General features: G+C 42.0%; 2 protein-coding genes across 8 annotated transcripts in view; one reads left to right on the top strand and one right to left on the bottom strand.

The window, feature by feature from the left end:
* Window positions 1-4,948, top strand: part of LOC122561879 (histone-lysine N-methyltransferase SUV39H2-like) — a 39,210-nt gene extending 34,262 nt beyond the window's left edge. For 2 of the 3 annotated variants that reach the window (XM_043714198.2, XM_087999327.1), the window contains exons 5-6: window positions 790-919; window positions 2,283-4,945. In XM_043714198.2, coding sequence (XP_043570133.2) covers window positions 790-919; window positions 2,283-2,395 — 243 coding nt within the window. In that variant the 3' untranslated portion in view covers window positions 2,396-4,945. Of the gene's footprint in view, window positions 1-789; window positions 920-2,282 lie in introns of all 3 variants that reach the window. The other variant, XM_087999328.1, reaches the window with a different exon arrangement.
* Window positions 4,949-5,517: 569 nt separating this feature from the next.
* dclre1c (DNA cross-link repair 1C, PSO2 homolog (S. cerevisiae)) overlaps window positions 5,518-21,251 on the bottom strand; it is an 81,074-nt gene continuing 65,340 nt past the window's right edge. For all 5 annotated transcript variants that reach the window (XM_087999324.1, XM_087999325.1, XM_087999323.1 and 2 more), the window contains 4 exons: window positions 14,127-14,181; window positions 12,332-12,420; window positions 9,414-9,514; window positions 5,518-6,792 (listed from right to left, as the gene is read on the bottom strand). In XM_087999324.1, coding sequence (XP_087855450.1) covers window positions 5,861-6,792; window positions 9,414-9,514; window positions 12,332-12,420; window positions 14,127-14,181 — 1,177 coding nt within the window. In that variant the 3' untranslated portion in view covers window positions 5,518-5,860. The remainder of the gene's footprint in view (window positions 6,793-9,413; window positions 9,515-12,331; window positions 12,421-14,126; window positions 14,182-21,251) is intronic.

Raw genomic sequence — 21,251 nt, 5'->3', positions numbered from 1 at the left:
AAGGCAAATTTGGTTAGGAGGGCTGCAATACAGGAGCAGGGATGAACTGCTGAGGCTGTATAAGGCTCTAGTCAGATTGTATTTGGAATATTGTGAGCAGTATTGAGGCCCTATTTTTAAGGAAGGATGTGCCAGCATTGGAGCGGATCCAGGGGAGGTTTACAAGAATGATCCTGGAATGAAGGGCTTGTCACGTGAGGAATGGTTGAGGACTGTGGGTCTGTACTTGATTGGAGTTTAGAAGGACGAGGGGAGGGATCTGATTGATTGAAACTTCCAGAATACTATGAGGTGTGGATAGAGTAGATGTGGCAAAGATGTTTCCACTAGCAGGAGAGACCAAGACCTGAGGGTACAGCCTCCGATTGAAGGGATTAACCTTTAGAACTGAGATGGGTTGGAATTTCTTGAACCAAAGGGTCATTAATCTGTGGAACTCAATGCTGCAGAGGGCTGTGGAGGCCAAGTCACTGAGTGTATTTAAGACAGAGATAGATAGGTTCCTGATTAGTAAGGGGGGGGGGGGGGGGTTCAAAGGTTACGGGGAGAAGGCAGGAGACTGGAATTGAAAAACATAGCAACCATGCTGAAAGGGTGGAGTGGACTCAGTGGGCCCAATGTCCTAATTCTGCTCCGATATCTTACGGTTTTATAGATGAATTTCTTTTATTTGAATGTTGTTTGTTTGATACTGAGCAATTTAATGGTTTGATCTTTGTGAAGGCATGGCCTAGTAAGCCCAAACCAGCTTCATGGGAATACATTCAAATCTGACTTTCTTTTCTGCAGTGTGATCCCAATCTTCAAGTTTACAATGTTTTTATCGATAGTTTGGATACTCGCTTCCCGAGGATTGCACTATTCTCAACGCGTTCTATAAAAATTGGGGAAGAACTTACCTTTGACTATCAGATGAAAGGTGCGTCTTGTATCTTCCAATGTTGGATTTACCTGAATCACAATGGAGACAGGGTGGCCCTCTTCCTGGTGTGAGGCTGAACAAACCACACCCATAAAATCCCAATGATTGATATTTCAAAGGGTTTTGAGAGGGCTTAAGGTATTAGTCAATCAACATGTTGGTGACAGAGGAGGCTTTTTTTTCCCTCTCTGATGGAAGGTGGTCCATTTTGACCACTGTAGTGTATGTGACCAGTCATCCCTGTGACCAGTTACCAGCTTCAGCCTCCTACTTTGCTGAGATGGGATTTTTGAATTTCTGATCTCTGGGTTATTTATCAAGTGTCACATCCCGATGCACTAACATCCTTTAACATGGTTAAACTGTAGATTCCGGAGGGCACAGGCAACGTGAATAAAACGGCAAAAGAATAGGTCCTACTGTTGAAATTTCCATTGTGAGAAAGCCTTGTATCTCTTTTGAGCACGTCTTCCAACTTAATGTTGACTTTTGCTGTCATATCCTAGTAAGAGTTGGATTGAGAACCCTTTCTCATAACTGGGAGCCCTTGAAATTGGGCTCCTGTGAACATTGAGCTAGAATAGGCCACTTGGCCCTTTCAGCATGCTTCCCGTTCAATAAGATCATGGCTGATCGGATTTTAACCTCAACTCCACATTCCATCTTATCTCCAATAATCTTCCATCCTCTTGGTAATAACGAATCTATCCACCTTTGGCCTTCAAACTATTTAAAGATACTACATCTTTTTAAGGAAGGGAATTCCAAAGACACTCAACCTTCAGAGGAAAAAATGTTTCCTCATTTGTTTTTGATGGGCATCTCTTCATTTTTAAACAGTGACCACTGGTTGTGAATTCACACACAAAAGGAAACATCTTTTCAGCATCCATCCGGTCAAGTCCCCCCAAGGATCTTCCATGTTTCAATTATTTCTGATTGCTTTAAACTCCAGAGGATACAGGCTCAGCCTGTCGAGCATTAAGGCTATTTACTCACTCACTGTGTTAGTCTAGAGAACATTCTCTGAACTGTTTCCAGTGTGTCAACATCCTACTGTAAGTATGGTGATCAGTACTACATGCTGAACCCCAGATGTGGTCTCACCAATGACCTCTATACCTGAAGCATAACCTCCTTACTCTGACATTCCATGTCCCTTGCAATAAAACATAACATTGTTAGTTTTCCTGTTCACTTGCTATATCTGTGTACTAACTTCATTCATGCACTTAGTCACCCAGAGATCGCTCTGCATCTGGGTACTCTGCAATCTCTACAGATCTTTGGATTATATCATTATTGTTGAGTGTTTTGCTGTTTACTGCTGTTAGTGTAATTACACACTTGGTTTTGGTAGGTTCGGGTGATGTATCCATTACTGAAACCTCTGAAGTCAACAGCCCACCCAAAAGGCAGCCCAGGATGGAATGCAAGTGTGGATCCCTATCCTGCAGAGGATATATGAACTGATATTTGCAAAGAAAATTGTTTTTTTTTTTTTGTTTTTAGATAGAATTGTGTTTTTTTTCTTGTATCCTGATTCCATCAACGCTTTGGATGATGACCCTTGGGAAAGTTGAAATAAGCAGCATCCATGTACACTTGGTGGAGATGCAGATCTATGGGACGGCTTCCTTGGGAGAAATAATTGTTTGCCTTTTGCATCAAATCATTGATACTGTTTGTAACCTGAATACAAGTGGTCACTGACCAACACTGTTGCAATGCTCTTAATGCAGCACACCCTGTTTTAGCAGAGCACTCTCCACCCTCTTCATTTTTTTTTGGAAAGGACAATTTTATTCCAGTACGTCCTCCCACCTTTTTCCATGGATTTACGTCTTTGGGTTTCAGTTGAGTGAATGTAGCTATTGTTCAGACACACACATTCTAGATGTATCAGCAAAGATTCTCTGCATTCCCCTTTTGTATATAGTGAAGATAATGCCCTCTGAAGTGGCTTCCGTATAATCTTTGTGCTACCATGAGTGTTGATTATGCCTAATTATTTAATACCTCTGTAATACCAAGGAGAGTGAGCATATTCAGACTCAAAGTAAGCAACAAGAGTGTGTACATTTTGGATGAAGGATAGCCATAATAATGGGGCAAGTTACATTAATAATTTGTAAGGTTACACCCCAAAATTAAGCAAGACCTGAGTCCTTTGTAATCTTTTTATGAGCTTGTTTTAAATGTCTGTTTTGAGATTGTCACATATTTAAACCTTTAATAGTACCTTTACAGAAATTTGAATATTTTCTTACTTTATGCTAAATATTGCAGCACTATTAAACATTAGTTGCAAAATTGCTCTGAGAGTAGTAGGCAGTCAATTATAGATTCACATAAACACAACAAAATGTGCTGTGGGAAAAACAGATGAGTTTTGAGTCTGATGTGCCTCTACTTTGGAATCCTTTTTATTTTAATACAAGCATGGATTTCCTTTAAGAAATTGAACTATTGTTCAAGCTGTAATCACAGCTGGTATTACTTTCTTTACCCAGCTTGTGTTTGTGTGTGCTGCTCCTAAATACATTAGACAGCTGGAGTGATTGTTCTACAGCATGGAGCTGGTGTAGTGAGCTCCCTCTACCCCATTACTCAAGATATAGGTGCAGAATTACTCTGCCATGCGATCATTGTTGATACATTTCTGTTTAGGCTACCAAGGAAAAAGAAGCTGAAATTGATATTTTTCTTTACTTTTGTAGGTTTAGTACTTTAAATACAATTTAGGGAAAATCTGTAAAGATACTGTTGCTTTGATGAGATTTCATCCAAAGATTTTGCAATGAGTGTCTTTAGAGGATTTGTTTTGATGCTTTTTTAAAAAAAAAATGCTTCAAGTCATAACTACTGTGCTTGAGGGAGTGCTCTCCTTAAAACAGTAGTAATTTACATTTGCAGCCTGAATTTGAGTAAAACATGGAACGTCAAAGAAGCATTACATTGTGAGCAGGTAAAAGCAAGTTCCAGATTCAATTGTAGTTTGAGTGACAACCCAAGTTTAAAAAGTTCCAGCCAGAAATTTATGTCTTTGTTTTTGGTGTAAGCTCAGTAGCAGTCCTATTGGTAATGAAACAGTGATTCACGGTAATCTAGTTACAGTTTAGTCCAAGGCTTGCCACGAAGGCACCAGAGTGTGGTGTGAGCATGCAAGTTTAAAGGTGGTTTCAGTCCGTGCAGTTAGCCTTTTTTTAACCTGATTTTTAAAAGTGAAACTCTGCTCAGTCATCGCTCAGTGGGATGGATGATATTGTTAGCCAGATTCCCACTAAGCAATGTTAATTGTACTGAGGATTCCTGCCTTACTTAGAGGTGTCCAAACCATCATAAATGAGCTGAATGTAATTTGAGGTGATCTGAAGCAGTTCCTCAGTGGACACAGGATATACTGCACTCCAGCCCAAAAAACAAATCACCCCTTTGAACTGAAAGCTGCTTGAGTGTCATGTTTTGGTGCAATGATGCAACATTTTAAAATCAATCTACTTGGTAAATTAAAGTTTTTTTTAAACTTACAAGGTGGAGACTCCTATTTAACAAAAGGGGAATTGGTGGATGACCCTCTGGCTTTAGGCTATCAAGAAAATAAAGTTGAAATGGATATATTTTTCTTTACTTTTGTAGGATTGTTTCAAGTCTTGTATACCTCTTTATACTGAGCTGTGAATTGAAAACTGGTGCTGTATGACATGTTTGCTCAAAGAATGAATAAATGTCAATGTTTCAAGTTGGTCCATTGCTGATTTTAACATCACTGGGAATAAAGAGTACAGGGTTTTGTTTCTGGATTGAACAGAGTCCAAATTCCATCATAGCCACCACAGTTTCAAATGATTGGATCTTGACTAAAAGGTTTGAAATGGTAATTGTCACCTCACTACCTCCTCAAACCCTCCTGGCCTTCAGATGAGGCAATGCCCCAGCCTGGTCCGGTCTAGCTTTTAACTCTTGCTTGAATTGTTCTACAGCATGGAGCTGGTGTAGTGAGCTCCCTCTATCTCCCTCCACCCCATTACTCAAGATATAGGTGCAGAATTACTCTGCCATGCGATCATTGTTGATACATTTCTGTTTAGGCTACCAAGGAAAAAGAAGTGTCTGCCCTCTCAAAAAAAAGCAACTCCAGAAATGGGTAATACAGGCTGGTTTTACCAGTCACAAAAATAAATTCTAGTAAGTATATGGAAAATGCAACATTTGGCTGAAATGATTGCACCAGCCCCTGGTGTAGAACTGAGATACCTCTCTCTCTCTTCACCTCAATACCCATTAAACAAGAGCAGAATTAGGCCATTCAGCTCACACTCTGCTCTCAACCTCATTCTCCTGCCTTCTCCCTCTAACCATAGATAGGCTCTTGACTTGTAAGAGGATCAATCTGTGCCTTGAATACACTCAATAACTTGGCCTCTGCAGCAATGAGTTCCACAAGAGTCCCCACCCTCTGGCTGAAGACTCAACAAATCTAAAGCAATATTTGCAGAGCGCAAGGGGAAATTGTCCACAAGAAGATAATGTCAAACTCTGTCTTGAAGACTATACAAATGAAGAGTATAAGACTTGACTCGCTGGACAATGGCTGATGAAACAAATGTTCTGTAATGCGATTGTACATAAAGGAACAGATGTCTTTTATTTGCTGCGGTCCCCCATTGAGGGAGTAGTACATGATCCTACTGGGTAGTATTGGCCATGAACTGTTCTCAGAACTGAGGGAACAAATATTTGTCCAAAGTTGATGAATAAATACAAAACGTTTGTGATAAATAACAATAGTTGAGAGTGTACAAAACTTAAAATCTTGTGAATTCCCCCATCAGTCAATAGTTGTAGAAAGAAAATTGATCACAATCCGATGGATCTTTTTTGTTCTGGCGTTGTGCTTCTCATCTCCGACACTGGGATGTATCCACAATTGTACTGCTAGGATTTACCATCACTTATCTGTTTAGGTGCCTTGATTGTTATGGTTTTGCCAGAAGCTAATTTATTGTAAAGGATGTTTAGTTCCTCTGGCTGTGGCAGGTCAGAGTCTGGCGTTAATGGTATTTCAAAGTCTGAGGATGTCTGTGAGCCAGACTTGAAAACAGGAATTGAATTTTGTTGTCCCTCTCCCTTCTGGCTACTGTTTGAATGATCAGTATTTAGCAGTGCAGCAGACAGATCTGGATGGAATTGATGATGTTGCTGAACATCCCAGTTGATGTTGCTTTTCTCAACATCCAGAGCTGTGCTGAATGGGGGTTTCTCTTTGGTGAATTTCCCAGAGCCCATTCTATTTTCTGGAATGTGATTTGGCTCACCAAACAGGCTGCCCTGACTTCCTTGTTCAGATATATGTGTCGATTGGGACGATGTTTGAGAGGGAAGGTGGACCGAATCTCCGTCCTCAGAATCACTGAACAGTTTTGGCGATTGTGAACCCACCTCTTGCTCCCTCAGAGGCTCAGAATCCTCTTCGGTTTCCGATATCAAAACGGATTCCGCTTTGAAGAACATATCCCACTGTGGCGACTCGGTCTCACCTGCTTTCCCTCCTGAGGAGCAGTGCACTGAGAGATCGGAGACTGATCCCTTCCAAATGGGATTCAGCTCCCTTTTCTGGTAAACTGTTGCAGCTTCTTCGTCCTCTTCATCTTCGTCATTGTCATCATCATCATTTGACTCTTCACACTCTAGGAACTCTGTATTGACATATATGGGGCGTTTACTTACGCTCTCTTCGTCGACTTGTTGCTCTCTCTGCTGTTCCGGGTCCCTGTTTTCTTCATCCAGCTGTGAACGTGGAGCACACTGTAACCTCTGCTTCAATGGAATTAGATGGGAATCATCAAAAAGGTCATCATAGTCTCCATCTGTTTAAAAACAATTTTAAATGAAGCAATTTAGTTAAAAAGTCATACCGTAATCCCATTGTACATCCAAACATCAAGCATACTGTTGCAAATTGTTAACGTTTCCATATTTATTACCTGTTAGTTAAATGGTTTTCGCATAACCTAATTATAAATAGGCTAGTCAGTCTGTACTGGTTAATGATGTGATAAAAGGCAACACATTGGAATTTTGATCTTTATTCATCCAGAAATTCCAGTGTTTTCTATTGACAATATTACACTTTTCAATAAAAACCATCATTAGCACCTTGTCCGAGTAACTTCATTCGTGCTTTCACAGTTCCACTCTTCACTGGCAACTGCAATAAAGTGTAGATGGCTCACTTTTCATTTTCCAAATGAGGTTACCCTTCACATAACATCAAGGAATCCAACAGGGCAGCAGCTCAAAAACAAACATGATGCCCACGAGTAAATAAAAGAGATAATTAATTCATGGGAGTGAGGTGTTCCTTGCAAGGACAATGTTTATTATCCATCCCTAAAAATCAGAGTGGCTAGCGAGGGCAGGTTCCAAGTCAACCATGTTGCTGTATATAATAATTCAAGTAACTCACTGGAAAGGAGCACCATTTATTGTTGAGCACCAAACTAGAGCCAGTATTCATAGCATACGTAGGCTAGTCCTAGCCTGGGCATTTTAAAAAATGGAGCAGATGGGACTTGAACCTGGGCCTCCCGGTACAGAGGCCGGGGTCTGCTTTTTTTTTTTGCTTCATGTACCCAGAAGTACTATCACACACAACTAAGCGACTTCCCCACCACCAAGATCACCATGACTTTTTTCTCCATTTTTTAAATCTTTTAGCTACCATCAGTAATCTGCCGTAACCTGGAATTGAACCAGAAACCTTTAGATCTTACAGTGATGTTCACTGCCTTTGTGCAGAATTACATGGCATGTTTGAATGCCTCCCATGGCACACTGGTTGAAAACCACTGCAGCAGAGAATGGTATAAATGATAGAATGCAGTTTGACGACAAAGCTTTAGGAGACTCATTCATGACTCTCAGTAAATAAATATTCCAGCAAGGAAGATAGCATCAAGGGAGGGGTTTTTTTTTCCCCAAAAACTTAACCCAGGAAGTTATGGACGATGTCGAACCAAGAGACAACAACTTGACAAAGATTAATGGTGAACCAGAAGACTGGGAAAGTTTGAAAAGTTAATATAAGGTGACAAATAGAGAAAATAAAATTGAGTCAAACCAGCAAATAAGACATAAAATAGACAGCAAGAGCTTCTTTAAATAAGAAAAAGAAAAGCCACCATGATTAAAGGCCCTTTCGAGAATCAGGCTGGGAAATAATGAGGGAAATCGGGAAATTGAGAAGAACTAATTAAGTATTTAACATCCTCAAATGTGAAGATTGATACAAATAATATTCCAAAAGATCCCAAAAAAAATCAAGGGACTATAATAGAGAGATGGAATAAAGAATAACTATCATTAGATAAAAGGTACTAAGAAAATTTATGGTGTTAAAGGCTGTTAAGACTTGGTGTGTTGCATCCCAAGATTTTAAAGGAAGTAGCTGCAGAGATCGTGAATGCGTTGGTAGTAATCTTCCAAGAATCACCCTTATTCAAAAAAATAGGAAGGGTAAAACTAACAACTATAGGCCAGTTAGCTTAACATCTGACCTTAGATAAGCACATAGATGATTTTGGGATAGTGTAGGGGGACGAGCTGAGAATAGTTCACAGGTCGGAGCAACATCAAGGGCCGAAGGGCCTGTTCTGTGCTGTATTGTTCTATGTTCTATTAGGAAAATGTTAATGTAGTCAAAAATGTAACATCAGAGCATTTAGAAATATGTAAATTAGCAAATAAATATGGCTTCATGAAGGGGAAATAATGCCTGAGTTCTTGTAAGAGTTGTTTGAGGAGGTAACAAGCAGAATAGATAAATTTGAATTTCCAAAAGGTGTTTGTGAGGCTACCATATTAGGCTATGTAACAAGACAAGGGCTCATGATGATAGGTATAGTATATTTGCACATATAGGGGCTTGGCTGATTAATAGAAGAAAGTTGAGATTACAGGGGACATTTTCAGGATGGCAACTAGGGATCAACATTGGGACCACAATTATTTACAATATACATTAATGATTCAGATAAGGACAGTAAATGCACTATAGCCAAGTTTGAAGATGATACAAAAATAGGTGGTAAATGCCCCTTCGTCTGAGCCTGAAAACGCTGATTCAAGTCCCACATGTTCCAGAGCTGTGTCAATAACTGGTTGTTTAAAAATGTGTTGAAGTTAAGTAACATCAAGCAGTCATCCATAGGCTACTAACTATTACAAAATAATGCAAATAACTTGTCTTCATCAGCAGTGATTCTGAGCTGTTAAAGTTATAAGATAGTTGATGTCTGTGAGAGGTCTCAGTCAGTGATCTTTGTTTGTATTCCTCCTGCTATTTGAGAATGAACGATTTGTCATGTAATTGCAATTAGTTGCACACTTGTTCTCCTTGGAGTTAGTTTCAACTTTGATGGTGCTTTCTTTCAGCTGGAGTTTTGTAAAAAGTTTAGATATTCCATTCCACATCATCCAACAAACATACCTTGCTCCTTGATAAAACAATTCCTTGATCTTTTCAACTTGCCCAGTGGTTTGTACATGGGTTCACCATCTCCTAAGCACTTCCTCCCCAGTGGCTTCAAACTACATCAGAATAGAAACAGAATTACAGTTTTAAATTAACCAACTGGGCAGCACGGTGACTCATTGGTTAGCACTGCTGCCTCACAGTGCCAGGGGTCAGGATCAATTCTGCCCTCAGGTATCTGTGGAGTTTGCTTGTTCTTCCCCTGTCTGCAGGTTTCCTCCCACAGTCCAAAGATACGCAGGTTAGGGGTTGACCATGGTTAAATTGGGGTTACTGGGATAGGATGGGATACTCTTTGAAGGAATGGCCTGCTTCCAAACTAGGAATTCTAATTCTAACTAGGAATTGTTACAAAATTGACAAGGACAGAGTGCGGTTATTGCTGAGTGAAGATACAGTTTGCCAAAGTTTTTCAGCTTGCACTCATCAGGACAATGTGCAAGAAAATGTAAAGAACAGCATTCCTTCATAGAACATAGAAAAGTACAGCACAGAACAGGCCCTTCGGCCCTCGATGTTGTGCCGAGATTTAATCCTAATGTCAAACGTAGTAACTTAACCTACGCACCCCTCAACTCACTGCTATCCATGTGCATGTCCAGCAGTCGCTTAAATGTCCCCAATGATTCTGCTTCCACCATCACCGCTAGCAACGCATTCCATGCATTCACAACTCTCTGCGTAAAGAACCTTCCCCTGATGTCTCCTTTATATCTTCCTCCTAATATCTTCAAACTATGACTTCACGTACCAGTCAATCCTGCCCTGGGGAAAAGTCTCTGGCTATTGACTCTATCTATTCCTCTCATTATTTTGTACACCTCGATCATGTCTCCTCTCTTCCTCCTTCTCTCCAGAGAGAAAAGTCCGAGCTTAGTCAACCTTTCTTCATAAGGCAAGCCCTCCAGTCCAGGCAGCATCCTGGTAAACCTTCTTTGCACCCTCTCCAAAGCCTGTGTATCTTTCCTATAGTAGGGCGACCAGAACTGGACACAATATTCCAAGTGTAGTCTCACCAGGGACTTGTAGATCTGCAGCAAAACCTCGCGGCTCTTAAACTCAATACCTCTGATAATGAAAGCCAAAACACTATATGCTTTCTTAACAACCCTATCCACTTGGGTGGCAACTTTGAGGGATCTATGTACATGCACACCCAGATCCCTCTGTTCCTCCACACTGCCAAGAATCCTGTCTTTAATCCTATATTTAGCATTCGAGTTCGACCTTCCAAAATGCATCACTTCGCATTTATCTAGGTTGAACTCCATCTGCCATTTCTCAGCCCAGCTCTGCATCCTGTCTATGTTGCGCTGCAGCCTGCAGTAGTCCTCTATACTAACGACGATACCTCCAACCTTTGTGTCATCTGCAAATTTACTAACCAACCCCTCAAACTTCTCATCCAAGTCATTTATAAAAACTACAAAGAGCAGAGGCCCAAGAACAGAGCCCTGCAGGACCCCACTCATCACTGACCTCCAGGCAGAATACTATCCATCTACAACCACTCTCTGCCTTCTGTCAGCCAGCCAATTCTGAATCCAGATAGCCAAATCTCCCTGTATCCCATACTTCCTGACTTTATCAATGAGCCTACTATGGGGAACCCTATCAAATGCCTTGCTGAAGTCCATATACACCACATCCACCGCTCGACCGTTGACCTGTCTTCACACCTCCTCAAAGATCTGAGTAAGATTTGAGGCATGACCTGCCCCTCACAAAGCCATGCTGATTGCTTTTAACCACACTATGCTTTGCCAAATAGTCATAAATCCTATCCCTCAGAATTCTTTCCACAACTTTGCTGACCACAGAAGAGAGACTGACTGGTGTGTAATTGCCAGGGATTTCCCTATTACCCTTCTTGAAAAGTTCAGTATGAGAAGAGAATGCTGATTACAAAATTGCTACAGTGGGACAGAGGGATCTGCATATCTTGGTGCATAGAGTCATTTAGATGTACAGGACAGAAACAAACCTTTTAATCCAAGTTAATGATTAGGAAGGCAAATGGAATGGTTTATTGCAAAGGAGGGATGTTCTACTGCAGCTCCACACGACCCTGGTAATATCTGCAAATATTTTATATGATATTGGTTTATTTTATAAAGAATACAATTGCAGTAGCAGTTCAGACAGGGATCACTGACTAATTGTTGAGATGAAGGACTTAGGAAGAAAATTGAACCATACCCGGGAGCTTAGAGGAGTGAGAAGGGATCTGCTTTTCATATCAAAGATCCTAGACTGACAGGATAGTGTGGAAACCCACCGGATATTTCCTCTTTTGGAAAGAATAAAGCTAGGGGCATTAGTTTAGCAATGTAAGGTGTCCCTTTTAAGAGGAAGAGGGGGGGTATGGAATTTTGTTCCCCAGAAAGCAGTGGAGGCTTGGTGATTAAACTTATTGAAGGTGAAGCTAGGTAGAGTTTTGATGGATAAGGGGTTTAAGGAATGGAGTAGGCTGGGGATGGGGTGGTTGCAGACAGAAAAGTGGAGTTGAAATCACAACCGGATCAGCCACAGTCTTACTGAATGTTGGAGCAGACATGAGCAGCCAAATGGCCTATTCCCAAATTTTTGGTAATGCTGTTACAATTATACTCCAGGTGTTGTCAATTCTCAACTAAAAATCCTTTAAATTTTTATATTGTAACTAAAATACTCGATATTTGACTATTTTCCACTATAATGAAATTTCCAGTTCGATCTTATTCTTGTGCTGATGAAGGTCAAACCTTGCAGGACTGAGTTTGTCAAATTCTGACAGTACAGGAAATTCTCAAATAAAGAAAACCATGACAACTCTTGGTGAGAAACGGCCATTTACTATGAACACTGGAGAGCTCCTCACATTCTTTACTTACATCTCCTTGACATCTTCAAAACTCCGGCCCATAGGCACAACGTTTGGGTGAATATTCACGGGCTGTATGTGCGAAAGAAAATCTATGACCTGAGGGAAGAGAGGATGGAGAAAGAAGAAGAAAAAAATGATTATGGACCAGACCAGACGCCCTCAACATATTTTAAAAAGGTAACCCAAACCCTAACATCTTCTTATTTTAAAGGCAAATGTGATGTGCTGTGTTCCAGGTGCAATTCGACTGGTCAAATTACTCAATGTTAAGCAAAACACGATTTAATCACTATAGTTAAAATACAACAAAAGAAAGAAGAACTTTCAATAACTTACATCAATTGAAAAGATGAACTAAATAATAGATACTGTACCTATTACCAATTAACTGTTCCAATACAGTAACACCGCATAACCACACCCCTTGGCAAAAAGGGGAATTCAGAAAAATAGGTTTGTTCACCCAGCAGCAAGGAGAAACCCCAGCTTCTAGCTGTGACTGAGGGGGTACAAAAAAAGGTTTATATTTCTTTGAAACTCCAGCAGCTTCTGACCTGTTGAGCTTCCAACAGCAACTGCTTAAAGCTAAACCTAAACAAAACTAAAAAAAAACTAGAAATGCTGAACTGTGAGAGCTGGTCACACCCATCCAGGTTATTTCTATTGTTCTAACTTTAAAAAAGCCCAAGGCTTCCCAAGCTGTTTACCACAGACTGCTCGTTACCTCTACAGTTGGTTCTGAAATAACACGATAGTTCCATTCTCTTGCGATCTCACTTAATAGGAAAATCGCTCAATAGCCTTGCCATTTTAACTAATGGGGCCAGAATCGCATTAGAGTCAACATAGGTAAGGAAAGTTCGCGTTCTACAAATAACAGTCTACATTCTTCAAAATGCATTAAAGCCAATTCGTGTTGAAGAAACACCCTTTATAGCAAAACCAACCGTAGTTCAATCTTTCTCTTAAAAGAAACAAGTACAAAAAACCCCTCTTAAATCCACAGCATTGTCACAAAATGAAAGGAAGGGAGAGATGTAAAGAGAAGACAGAGTGTACAATAAAGAAGAAGGAGTTGTGCAAAGAAGCCAAAGAGGGCAAGTGGAAAAAATAAGAGCGAGAAATGAGGAAAATGAGAGACAAAGGAGTGAGAGAAAGAGAGAATGTGGTGAAAAATGAAAGAAAAGATATTTACTAAGTGGAAATCTTTCCCTCCCGAGTCGACCATCTGCTTAAGGAATTATATGTGTGCACCAGCTTTTAAAATGAAACAATTTTCTGTCAGACTGTAAGACAGATTTTCCCGTCACTTCGGTAGATTTTGAGTGATTCTTGGATAGAGTAAAATCAAGGCACTGACCACTTTGCAACTACCCATAATGTGACCTTTACCATATTAATAAGAAGGGGACGATCATCAAACAAAGATGGGAATAGAAATGAATTAAGATGAAACATTTAGTACATAAAACCTCAAAACATGAAACAAAACATTTACTGTAGGTAAAAGAAGACCTTTACCTTTTTAAAATTCATCTGTTTTATGTGGGTGTCACTGGCTCAGCCAGCGTTTATATCCATCTGTAATTGCCCATAGAGAACCAGGAGGCTATTTCTTGACAATCAACAATGTTTTCATGGTCATCGTTAACCTTTTTATTACAGATTTTTATTGAATTCAAATTTGCTGTGGCAGGATTTGAACCAGAGTCTCGAGGGTATTGCCTGGGGCAAGGGGCGGGGGGCATTTACCAGTTTAATAGTTTAATGCTATTACCCACTTGGCTGTCACCTCCCCTTACCTCACTGAAGGACGAATGGAATGAGAAGCAAGCTCTGTATGAACTCTCTCCAGTTCTGAAATAAATAAGAAATACAATCCCTAAGACAGAGTTTGTGTTTTTAAAAGTAGAGCCATGTTATTGATTTCATCGATAGCTTCAATAATTCACATTTTTTCAATACAGTTCAAACATACTCAATACTGTCACTCCTCATTGAAAGCAAATTAAGTGGTTTAATTACCAAGTTCCATTATCCCTTTTTCTTAATTCATTCATGGGATGTGGGTGTCGCTGGCTGGGCCCAGCATTTATTGTCCGTCCTTAGCTGCCCCTTGAGAAGGTGGGGGTGAGCTGCCTTCTTAAATCATTGCAGTGCTGTAGGTTGACGCACAATGCCCTTAGGGAGGGGGTTCCAAGAATTTGACCCAGCAACACTGAAGGAACGGTGATATATTTCCGAGTCAGGATGGTGAGTGGGTTGGAAGGGGACCTTGCAGGGGGACCTTGCAGGGGAAGGTGTTCCCATGTATCTGCTGCCCTTGTCCTTCTAGATTGAATTTGATTTTATTTATTGTCATGTGTAGTCTGTTACAAAAATATAGTGCAAAGTGTTGTACAGTGTCACAACCCTCCAGCACCATCTTAAGACACAAAAATAAAACAAAGCATAGAATATAAAAAGGCAGAAAAAGAAAGAAATAAAGAAAGAGTATTCAACTTTACAGCCCTTCTTATGAAGCGTTGCGCCATGGTCCAGGCGGCTAGGCACAAGTCCACTTCAACACGCCACTGGAACAGAGGTCCCCATTCTTCAGTCATCACCACTGTGTCCCCTCGATGGACCTGGACAACGCAGATGTCACCAAAGCCACTTGATACCACACCAGCCCAAACCCAACTCTGCCACCACCATGAGCCTGCTTCAGGTCCACCTCCCCACTGCAACTGGTGCCAATGTCACCGAGCCCCACACTGAGCCCAAACTCACCTCCATGAGCCTGCACTGGGCCCAAACTCACCTCCACGAGCCTACGCTGGGCCCAAACACACTTCCACGAGTCCTTGCTAGACCCAAACTCACCTCCATGAGCCCGTGCTAGGCGCAAACATACCTCCACGAGCCCGTGCTGGACCCAAACTCACCTCCACGAGCCTGCGCTGGGCCCAAACTCACCTCCACGAGCCCGTGCTGGGTCCAAACTCACCTCCATGAGCCCGTGCTGGGCCCAAACTCACCTCTACAAGCCTGCGCTGTGCCCAAACTCACCTCCACGAGCCTGCGCTGGGCGCAGTCGCTGCTGGGAACCTAAACCCACGCCCGTCCCCGCCATCACGAGTCTGCACGGGGCTTAACCACTGTTGATGTTGTCGCTGCGACTGAACTCTTCAACAAAAGGTAAGTGACATAAACGAGAAACAAAGGGGAAAAAAAAAGAGAAAAGAAACAAAAAGAAAAGATATGGAATAAGATTGTGAATGGCATGGATAGAGCAGAGGGTATGAGGCCTTTTCCCAGGATGAGGGGGTCAGTTACTAGGGGACACAGGTTCAAGGTGCGAGGTTGGGCAGAGGTTTTAAAAGAGATGTGTGAGGCAAGTTTTTAACTCAAAAGTGTGGTGCGTGACTGGAACGTGCTGTTAGAGGAGGTGGTGGCAGCAGACACAATAGCAGCATTCAAGAAGCTGCTGGACAAATACAGGAATAGGAATGGAGTAGAGGGATATGGATCCTGTAAGTAAGGACAGTTTCGGTATAGAAGGGCAAAATATGGCAGTGCTTGGCGGGCAAAAGGGCCTGTTCCTCTGCTGTACTGTTCTTTTTGAAAAGAAAAGTAGAGAGAGCGGACAAGCCCCAGGCTGAGAAGCCTTACTCCACCACCATCTTACCCGAAGATTGTGGGTTTGAAGAGCATTATTGAGATACTGCAGTGCATCTTGTAGATGGTACACACTGTAACAACAAAAATACTTCTCTGTGTCTTAGTTCTAAATGGCTGAGTTTGAGGCTATGTCCTCTAAATGTTGCAATTTTTTTCTGAATAACAGCAGGATTTAATATGGATACGTAACCATACACATAGAAACACAGAAATCAGGAGCAGGAAGACGCCATTCAGCCCCTTTGAGTCTACTTTGCCATTCAATAGAGTCTTGACTGATCATCCAACTCAACAACAAAAAAAGACTGCTCCCAATTTTCCCTCCACATCCTTCAATCCTCTTAGCCCCAAGGATGGAGTGCAGTCTGATCAGGTGTAGAACCCAAGCAATGCACAACACAGGGGATCATGACAATCTTTGCCACGTGCCAGGATTAAAGGTGGTGAACCTACTTTCACTGAGTATAATTGGTGAGAGGTAAGGGTAGCAGGTGGGTGGGCGCTCAGGGGGAAGGAGACAATTTTGTGCAAGGTTGGCTGGAGGGTTGGGGAGAGAAAGGATGGGTTCAAGTCAGAGAGCGCGGGGGTAGTATTGTTTGAGATTGAGCTGGCTGCAGTAGAGTCTTGCTTCCTGACAACTCCAGCCTCAGCATGAAGTACCAACAGCCAGGACTTCACGGGATCCACTGACAAGAACATAAGCCCACTCTGCCATTTAACATGATGAAGGCTGATCTTATCCTGGTCTCAACCACACTCTCCTGCCTGCTCCCCATTGTCGTTTATTCCACTTTTCATCAGAAACATCTATTTCTGTCTTGAATCTGTTGATGGATTCTTCCTCCACTGCCCTGGGAAGCAGTGATTTTCACAGATTCATGACCCTTTGAGAGAAGTGCCTTTCCTCATCTCAAGTTTGAACCTAGGCAAAAATGAGGACTGCAGATGCTGGAAATCAGAGTCTAGATTAGAGAGTGGTGCTGGAAAAGCACAGCAGGTCAGGCAGTATCTGAGGAGCAGGAAAATCGACATATCGGGCAAAAGCCCTTCATTCCCGATTTTCCTGCTCCTCAGATGCTGCCTGATCTGCGGTGCTTTTCCAGCACCACTCTCGTCTAGACTCAAGTTTGAAACTACCTCCTCTCACTTTATGAATGAAATAGGTTGGGTGCTAAACAAAATAGGTTCACTAAAAGAACCCTCCCTGAATAGCACCAACAATTCTTTTAACATCCTTTGGTTATACGAAGGTCTCTTTTAAACACTTCATGCCGAGGGTAGTATGAGTGACAATGCTGCACTCCCTCTGCACTGCATGGAGAGGTCAGCATTGTTCAATGTGCTCAGGCTTTAAGGCCTTAAGTCAAAGTTAAAACTTTTCCCAAGTCCACCAGCTTCATGAGCAATAACAACAAACTATTGACCAAATATCTCTACAGATGAGGGACTAAACCATGGATCCTTTTATTTTGTGACATGAAAAATTGCTACAACAGGTGCTACAGTCTGTTAACCAGAATAGGTTGGCTTTAACCACATGGGGGAATAGTGCTGAATGTTTCGCTTGTTTTGTGGTAATTAAGATTTTATCAGGAGTGTTATACATGGTTTGAAATTGGCTGTGTAATTTATACTAGCATTTAGTTACAGCATCTTGTTGTTATTTTAAGTTTTATTGGAGTACGAACACTGTTTAATTCTGTAAATGCTGCTTTTTGATTAGGTATGAAGTGATCAGGCAGATTTTGAGCAGTGGTTTTCTTTAAAATTCATGCCAGGAATACTTCCAGTAACAAGTTGTTTTTAAACACCGCTTTCTCTGCTCATAGCCTGCTGTCCACTGCTCACATCTGCAACAGCAAAAATAATAGTTGCAGGTTTGGGAGGTTTTCAGCAATGTAGGAAAATTGTAAACAAGACTATTTAAAGCAAATTTCTGCTAACACCAGTGTGGAGGCATGCTACATTTTGTAGATTATCTTCAACTGCTTTGGAAAGTAATGCATCAGGCACAATAATTTTACCACAGTAATTCTTCCACACAAGAAGATCTGCAGAATCATTACAGGCTAGCCAAAGAGATGTACAGTATAGAAACAGACTCTTCAGTCTAACTCGTCCATGCCAACCAAATATCTTAAACTAATCTAGTTCCATTTGCCTGTGTTTGGTGCGTATCCCTCTAAACCCTTTCTATTCATATACCCATCGAAATGCCTTTTTTTATAATATATTTTTATTAAGAAAAAATAGATTTTTAAATATTACAACAAATACAAAACAATGCAATTCAAAACAGTACAAAAATAGTACAAACTAAACCCAAATAATAAAAAAAATATTCCCCAGCCCATCCTCCTATACGAATGTATAAATATATATAGAGAAGTATAAAATTAAACAAAAACCTAAACTAGCTATTTAACTAACTAAATAAATACCTAACAAGAAACAAATAAATAGTAATAACTCAGCCCAGCCAAACAAAACACTCATACATTCACAGTCCCTCCTCCCTGGATATTGGACTCATGAAACACAGTCGTTACGGCTATATAAAAGCCATATTATATATATATATATATGGCTATATATATAGTGTGGCAGATAAATCTGTGTCCAGGTATTGTAAAAATTCTCAGTTTTGTGGTGTACCATATTTGTGAGAAAATCCAGGGGAATATGCTCCATAACAATCTTCCGCCAACCCGACAGGCCTGGGAGGTTTTCTGATATCCAACCCAGCAAGATATTCTTCCTTGCACAGAATGTAAGAATATTGAAAAGTTTTTCCTTATGCGAGTCTGCAGGAAATACAATGGGTAAGCCCAAAAGGAGAGAAATAGGGTCCTTCTCCACCCCTACACCTAAAATCCTCTCCATTGCACCCACCACAGCACTCCAATATGTTTGAAGCCAGTCACAAGACCAAAGACAATGGGTAAGAATACCCGTACAGACCTTGGACATGCTGAAGATACCCCTGGTTTAAATTTTGACAAATGGTCTGGGGCTAAGTGGATCCTGTGGAGAATCTTCAACTGTAAAGCATGGGTCCTATTGCAAATTGATATCTTCCTTGCATTCTCCCAAATATCCTCCCATGCCTCTGAAGAAACTTCAACACCCAGCTCTCTTTCCCACATCTTGCAGAGTCGATCAGACTCATCTGAGGTGGCGGAGAAAGTGAGGTCTGCAGATGCTGGAGATCAAAGTTGAAACTTTATTGCTGGAACAGCACAGCAGGTCAGGCAGCATCCAGGGAACAGGAGATTCGACGTTTCGGGCACAGGCCCTTCTTCAGGGTGGCATCTGAGGTGGCACCTCCCCAATTGGTGATATAGAGTACTGACAGAGAGTGTACTCTTAGCCCTTGGTACCCCTCTTTCTATGTCAGATTTGTAGGGATCAGTCAAAAGTGTGGTCTTTTTTTGAATAAAGTCCCTAACTTGAAAAAAATGAAAGAGGTCTCTATTAGGTAACTCGTACTTCCGGCGTCATTTCCGCCACCTCCAAACAGACCCCAGCACCAAGGATATATTTCCCTCCCCTCCCCTATCAGCTTTCCGTAGAGACCACTCCCTCCGCGACTCCCTTGTCAGATCCACACCCCCCACCGACCCAACCTCCACTCCCGGCACCTTCCCTTGCAACCGCAGGAGGTGCAACACTTGCGCCCACACCTCCCCCCTCACTTCTCTCCAAGGCCCCAAAGGAAACTTCCATATCCGCCACAGATTCACCTGCACCTCCACCCACATCATCTACTGCATCCGCTGCAGCCGGTGTGGCCTCCTCTATATTGGGGAGACAGGCCGCCTACTTGCGGAGCGATTCAGAGAGCACCTCTGGGCCACCCGGACGAACCAACCCAACCAACCTGTAGCACAGCATTTCAACTCCCCCTCCCACTCCACCGAGGATATGCAGGTCATTGGACTCATCCACCGCCAAACCACAACAACCCGACGGTCGGCGGAGGAGCGTCTTATCTTCCGACTGGGAACCCTCCAACCGCAGGGGATGAACTTGGACTTCACCAGTTTCTTCATCCCCCCTCCCCCCACCTTGTCTCAGCCGGATCCCTCCAGCCCGGCACCGCCTTCCTGACCTGCAGTCTTCTTCTTGACCTCTCCGCCTCCATCCTACTCCGACCTATCACCCTCACCTTGACCTCTTTCCACCTATCACATTTCCAACGCCCCTCCTCCAAGTCCCTCCTCCCTATCTTTTATCTTCTCCTGCTGAACACTCTCTGCTCATTCCTGAAGAAGGGCCTGTGCCCGAAACGTCGAATCTCCTGTTCCCTGGATGCTGCCTGACCTGCTGTGCTGTTCCAGCAATAAAGTTTCAACTTTGATCTCCAGCATCTGCAGACCTCACTTTCAACTCGTACTTCCGTACTAACTGATCAAAGGACATCATTACATCTCCCTCAAATAAATCACCCATGCAAGATATACCCCTAGCTGCCCAACGTTTAAATCCTGAATCTGTCATACCTGGTTGAGAACTCGGCATACCCACTAAAGGTGTAAAGAAAGATGTTTTGCCAATATTACCTTCCCTCTGCCGAATTGCCCTCCATGCTTTAACAGTATTGATGACTATTGGGTTATGGCAATATTCCCTAACTGTCCTCACCTTGTCCAAAAACAGCAAACTGGTAAGGGGGCACCTTGCCTGGGAGGCTTCAATATCTAGCCATATTGAAAGAGGGTCCCCACAAACCCAATCGCTTAGATAGGTCAAAAGCGAGCTTAATTGGTAATTTTTAATGTCCGGAAGGTCTATTCCCTCCCAATCTGTGAGGCAACTGCAGTTTGGTTAATCTAATGAGGGGCCGTTTACGGTGCCAGATAAAAGGAGCTGAACCAACTGTTCAGTCTCCTGAGTGTTTGTTTATTGAAAATCAGGGGGAGCATCTGTATAGGGTATAGCAAACGAGGGAGAATATTCATCTTAATAAGTGCTATCCGACCCAACCATGATACTGGAAGTGCCTCCCATCTTTGGAGATCTTGTTTAATTTTTTCAAATAACTGGGTAAAATTGGCTTTGAACAGCCAATCCAGAACTGGAGTAATGAATATGCCCAAATACACAAAACCCCCCTGTGACCGCCTAACTGAGAATCTATTGTCACTCTCAAGAGCCAACTCTTTCGTAAGACCACCCATAGGCATAGCCTCTGATTTAGCAAAATTAATTTATACCCTGAAAAAGCGCCAAACGCATGAATGCATTGTATCAGGCACTGAGAC

This window comes from Chiloscyllium plagiosum, unplaced genomic scaffold, assembly GCF_037043375.1.
Source record: "Chiloscyllium plagiosum isolate Xiang-an unplaced genomic scaffold, Cpla_swu_hap1 HiC_scaffold_23, whole genome shotgun sequence".
NCBI lineage: Eukaryota > Metazoa > Chordata > Chondrichthyes > Orectolobiformes > Hemiscylliidae > Chiloscyllium > Chiloscyllium plagiosum.
This window is presented reverse-complemented; position numbering and strand designations above follow the sequence as displayed.